This window comes from Archocentrus centrarchus, unplaced genomic scaffold (genome assembly GCF_007364275.1).
Source record: "Archocentrus centrarchus isolate MPI-CPG fArcCen1 unplaced genomic scaffold, fArcCen1 scaffold_45_ctg1, whole genome shotgun sequence".
Taxonomy (NCBI): domain Eukaryota; kingdom Metazoa; phylum Chordata; class Actinopteri; order Cichliformes; family Cichlidae; genus Archocentrus; species Archocentrus centrarchus.
Window position 1 is genome coordinate 1,082,902 of NW_022060271.1, and position 6,000 is coordinate 1,088,901.

Genomic DNA, 6,000 nt, shown 5'->3' on the forward strand with positions numbered 1-6,000 from the left:
TGTGTGTGTGTGTGTGTGGCTGCTTCTCATCAAAGGGAGTGTCCTCCTAATTGAGCCCGAGCACACGGCCATGAATGAAGACCATCCTCAGAGCATCTGAGAACAGTTTGGTGAAGGCCGAGTACTTCTCCAGCGTGATGGAGAACTGTACAGTGAGGCAAACTGATGACTCAGTGGCTCCAGGAGTAAACATGATGCTCCACCAGCTTCTGTTCAAGGGAAGCACAAATATTTCCTGTTTCATGGAAGTCCAGAGGAAGAACGCCCTTTGGCTCCTCTGAGGTTTTCAGTGGGATCCACCCATCGCTCGTCACGTACGTCTGACAGAGACGCTGCATAAACCAGGTCACCGTGGTTACAGCCATCTTTATAAACATGGAGCTTCCCAGCAGGATACGAGGCTTCAGTGACATCAGTCGTATACATGTTAATCCCTCAGTATGAGTCTGCACAACCACTTTAATGTAGCAATTACAGTATTTGAGTACTAAAACTTGTGTACTAATAACTAGGATCACTACTTTATGCACATAGGCTGTACACAAATGATGGACACAGCACTGTGACATCACTCTGGTTTGCGGACTCCCTAATTGAATCTTGGTTCTTTGAAGCTGTGGGTGGTGGTGGGGGCGAGGGTCTGTCTGAAACATGCACTGAGCGCGCTCTCTCTAAACTTCCTGTTTGTTCAGTGTGACCTGAGCTCAGACAAACTGACTGAGGTTCTTCTCGTACACGGTGAAGCAGCATTTTACCCCACAGGACAGGGAGCGTTCCTGATGCTGCTACGACCATCAGCATCAAACACGTTAACATGCAGCAGGGCTGCTGTCTGCATGTTTCAGCAGGAGAGGACGCTCCCCATCCAGCTTTAGTGAGCAGGGCCCCCTCTGACTGCTGCCCCCGAAACGGCCCTGCAGCTGTACTTTTAATCAGGGGCAACTCTTAATACCCTTAATGCTCCTGTTTACTGTCATCCACCCTAGCTGCACACTGTGACCTCCACCCAGCTCAGTCTCTTACTGCTGCCTGTGTTTGTTCCCATGGGACCTCCATCCATCCATGCACCCACCCCGGCCCTGATCCAGGTGTGGGCTGGTGTAAACAGGGGGATCAGCAGACCTGTTTATGGAGGTCAGTAACATGATTAGGAGTCACTGAGTGTTCAGTTTTAAGCTTGGAGGGGGTGGGGGGGTGCCGGCCAGCCAGCTGAGGGGCACGCGGCTCCGTCCACGCACCTGAACGCTGCAGGTTTAATCCACGTTAAGGCGTCCTCACGTGCAGCCGACCTGAGCTGTGTGACGGTGAGCGGGGGAGGGCGGAGAGGGGCGGAGCCAGCGTGTCTCGTGCCCGGTTAGTTAGCGGAGCAGCTCGCGGGCTGCAGACAGAGGGATGGTCTCGCGCTCGGCGGGCAGCAGCAGGTCATGTCCGCGCGGCTGGAGACCTGCCCGCGTGTCACCTTCAGCGGAGCGGGATCTGCGGCGGTGAGTTCCCCCCCTCTGTCTCCGTCCTCCCCGGGCTCTCTCTGCCTCCGTCCCCGCGGCGGCGGCGGCTGCTGTCCTTGGTGTCCGTCCTCTGTCCTCTCCGCTCTCAGAGATTTATTCTAATCGGTGGAGCTTCTCTTATTCTCAGCTCGGTGAGCCCGCCGCCTCTGGCTCAGTTCTTTTACCGGAGGATGGCAGGAGCGGTGATTCGTGTGCGATCAGATTATTTAGTTTGGGTGTGCGGGCAGCCCCGCAGCTCACGGTGTTCCCTAAGAACAGGTTTCTCACTTTGAATCTGCCGATTTTCCTCCGCTCATTTCACCGCGTGAGAGCTCACCTGTGATCCACGTCACACTCTCATTAATAACTTTAATAACTTTGTTCTGTCGGTGTTCAGCTCCAGCTGCACGGACGTCTGCAGAGACTGTGTTTACTGTGTTTCTGATGTGCTGTGGTGTAAACCGAGGGCTCCCTGCAGCGCACATTAACGTGTGTCACGGACCTCAAACCGGACCAGCCGGACGCTCCTCGTGCTGCAGGTCTGTTTCTGTGAGCTGATCCAGAAACAGCTGAGAGTTCCTAAATCTGAGAGATTACTTTAAATCATTCATATTTCATTCATATGATCAACAGTTTTGGTGCTTCGAGCTCTGAAGGAGGGAAAATGAAATGGACTTTAATGATGATGAACATCATCGTTCATTGATTTACAAAATAAAATAAAGAGTTTACAGGAGGAAGTGTGGCACCCCCCCCCCCCCCCCGCACTCACACCTGATCACCTTTATTATATTTATCTTATTTATTATTGGAGTAATGCTGTAAAGAAACAGTTTTTATGCTGACCGTTCATTCCTCGCCTGGTTTTGCCCTTCAGAATAAAAGTCTATGAAGCCTGAGGTGTGAGATAAGATAATCTGCATGTTTTTTATTTGTAAAAACCTTATTGAGCAGAACAAAGCAGGAGTAATCTTTATAGATATTATCGAAGAAAACCCGAACCTGCAGCTTTTCCTGTAGATCGTCTCAGCCAATCAGCAGGCTGCACAGGGGGGGATCCACAGCAGTATTTAAAGCAGGGGGGTTGCTGAGTGGGATCCAGTGTCCACTTGTCGTCATATCGCTTCAAAAATAACTTTCAGCGAGTCCAACGGAAACTCTGAGAGGACAGAAACACCCTGTGCCCCCCACCTCTGCCCCCCCACCTCTGCTCTGTAAAAATAACCTTCAGGGGAAGAAAGGGGGCGGGGCCAAAACTGGGCTTAAAGAGCCGGAAACCACCTCATGTCCTCTGATAACCTGGATTCCTGCATTTGTATGAGTTCTCTGAATGTCTCTTTGCCCCCCCCAGGCTCCGGTCCGAGGACCCGAGGCGAGGATGGGCGGGGAGGCGTGTCCTCACAAACTAGGATCCACCAATCACCTTCGGCTTCTCCTCTACATCCTGATTCCCACCGTGAGCCTGCTGGCCGGCCTCCTACTGCTCGTCCTGGTCCTCACCGGTACACACGCGCACACACACACACACATTGAGACACACACTGTCTCTCTCACACACACACACTGCTCTCCGTCACCTCTGAGGTCTTTTTAGTCATTAAAGGTGTTAAAAGGTCAAAGTCTGTCAACCTTTGACCTTCAGAGTGGAAATACCTGATTTCACTTGCCTGTAACCCAGTCCATCCATCCTCCTCCACCCTGCTCCGACCTCCTCCACCCTCCCACCCTGTTATTCCTTTATTGAGCCTCCTTTTCTTCCCTCCTATCATTCCTTCAGCTTTTTCCTCTCCTCCTTTCTCCTTCTTTCTTTCCTGAATCTTTTCTGCCTTTTCTTTTTCACTCCTTTTATCTGAGCACTCCCTCCATCGTTCTTTTTTCTCTCCTTGTCTTTCACTTCCTTTACTCCTTTTCTCCTTTCCTTCCACCTTTCCTACGTCCTCCTCCTCCTCCTGGAGTCATCCTCTTTCTTTCTTTGTCCTGATGAAGAGGAGCTAAAGAGGAATAAGGGCAATGATGGGTGTGTGTGTGTGTGTGTGTGTGTGTTGCTTGGTCTTGTCACCATGACAGCATGGAGTCCCTCAGCCAATCAGCATCAGGATCACACTGCAAGAATTTCAAATATTTACGCAGGCAGTAAAAGAGACGCAGCAGCATCCGTCCACCTTCATCTCTCCATCCTCCTCCTCCTCCAGCTTGGCATTCTTACTTCTCCACCTCTGTCTCCCCCTCTGTCTCCCCTATCCACCTCTGTCTCCACCTCTGTCTCCACCTCTGTCTCCCCCTCTGTCTCCCCCTCTGTCTCCACCTCTGTCTCCCCCTCTGTCTCCACCTCTGTCTCCCCCTCTGTCTGCACCTCTGTCTCCCCCTCTGTCTGCACCTCTGTCTGCACCTCTGTCTCCCCCTCTGTCTCCTTTTAGTTTCCCTCTCTCATCACTTACCTCCTGTGCTGGGTTTTCCTTCCTTTAGTTTTCTGTATCTGTGGTTCCTGTCTGATGTTCTCCTTACCTTCCTCTTCCTTCTTCCTCTCCTGCACAGTCACAAACTCCAGCCTGTTTGTATAGAAGGCCACAGATGTTCCTCTCACTGAGAGCTCTTCTTCTTCTTTTGTTTGCTACGACTCACTGCACACAAATGCCATAAAGCTGTGTGTGTCCGTGTGTGCCTGCGTGTGTGTCTTCTCCCATCATTACACATGTAATAGTGTGCAGAGTGCCTCCTGCTGGCCTGCGTCTGTTCTCAGAGGGTTCCTCTGTGAGGAGCCTCCTGCTCAGAGAGCTGCTGTCTTTGTTTTGCTGAGTATCCTGAAGCAGCAGCAGAGAAGGACCTTCTCAGAGTCAGGAGCTTTCTCAGGAGGAGACCAGCTCACGGGTCCTCAGGAGCATGTCCTCTGAGTGCAGCAGGGAAGGAATCAAACCATCAACCTTCAGCACTCTGACCTGGTTTCTGACAGCAGCTTCACATGCTGCAGTCTTATCTAATGCACCAATCAAAAAGGATCAGAGTGGAGTTATTACATAAAGGTCTGCATGAGAGCGTCAGCAGACATTCAGTCTGATGTTTGAGAACCCTGTGGTTCCAGTTCTCCTGACCAGTCGGGTTTGAGCAGCCTCTGGAGAACCATCTGATCTACTTTATGTATTCAAATGTATCCACACCTGGATACATGAACAGGAAATCCTTTTTGGATCCATCCCAGCTGTCATGGAACACCTGCACAGGTCACAACTGACCCCCCCCCCCCCCCCCCCCCCCCCAAAAAAAAAAACACACACACACACACACAAAGCAAAAACAAAATAAACAAATAAACAAACAAACAAACTAACAAAAAACTGCTGACTGTGATGTGACAGCTCCAGATTTGGGGCTTTGGTTCTGCTTGACTGGTTGGTTGGTTGGTTGGTTGATTGATTGATTGATTGATTGACTGATGGATCAAACGGAGCTCATACACTCAGCCTGAGGTTTGGTCTGCAGGCAGCAGCTCGTGTTCATGAGCAGCTGTATTATTTATACTCAGTGATGAAGGCTCACAGTCCTGTGGTGTAGATTTCAGGGACACGTCCACACCAAGATTTAGAACACACACATTTAACCCCCCACACTGCAAACTCTGACTGTGTGTGTGTGTGTGTCTGTGTGTGTGTGTACATACATGAAGACACCTCCATCAGAAACAGCTGCAGACTGAATAATGAAACATTCTGAGGGGGCAGCAGCTGATGATCTGACTCATTTATGCTGAAAACGACACACCCACGGCTCTGTGACAGAAAACACAACAACAGATCACCATGGTAACCAGGCTTACACGACGGCGCGGTGTCATTAACGGTTTCATGAAGGAGGGGGGAGTGGGGGGGCGACACGAGGGAAACATGAAGGGTGGAGTCCAGAATACACCCACAGGACATGATAACCACACACACCAGGCAGAGGGATAACAAAGCACAGGTGAAGTCAGGATCATACTGAGGGCGGGGAAAGGAAGAAGGCAGGAAGTGGCAGGAACCTTCAAAATAAAAGAGAACGTGAAGACAGTCCTGTGCTTTCATTTAAGTCATAAATCATCTACAGTCATATAGAACCGGTTCACAGCAGTCAGCTCTGATAGTGTGGGTCCAGAGCACTCCTCCAGAGTCAGTTATCCCAGCTAACTGAAGCTTAAAGCCTCAAATGTGACCTGTGCTGGGCTGAATCTGCTCAGTGCTGGACTTTGTATCTAAATTTGCATGAAATGTGTAAGATGAAGAGCTGCCCTCTCATGCTGTTACAGCAATGAGCCCCGTCAATGTTTCCTGTTACAGCACTGAACAGAAAACAGCAGCGTTTAGTGGACTCATGGTTCTTTAATTTGAGGGGTTCTTGCAGGAGCTTAAAATCAAAGAACACTGAAGGTCCCTGATGGGAATGGATGCAAGCTAATCTTTTAGCAGAGCTACATCCAAATTTCAAGGTATTATCTCAGTGTTTTGAAATTGTGACTGATGGAGAGCAGCTCATTATTATCCAGAAA

The 6,000-nt window shown here is 50.1% G+C and overlaps 1 protein-coding gene across 1 annotated transcript in view; it reads left to right on the forward strand.

The window, feature by feature from the left end:
* Positions 1 to 5,278: 5,278 nt before the first annotated feature.
* Positions 5,279 to 6,000, forward strand: part of LOC115777211 (NF-X1-type zinc finger protein NFXL1-like) — a 14,579-nt gene continuing 13,857 nt past the window's right edge. Inside the window, exon 1 of the mRNA XM_030725047.1 lies at positions 5,279 to 5,338. Within this exon, the coding sequence (XP_030580907.1) occupies positions 5,279 to 5,338 (60 nt within the window). The remainder of the gene's footprint in view (positions 5,339 to 6,000) is intronic.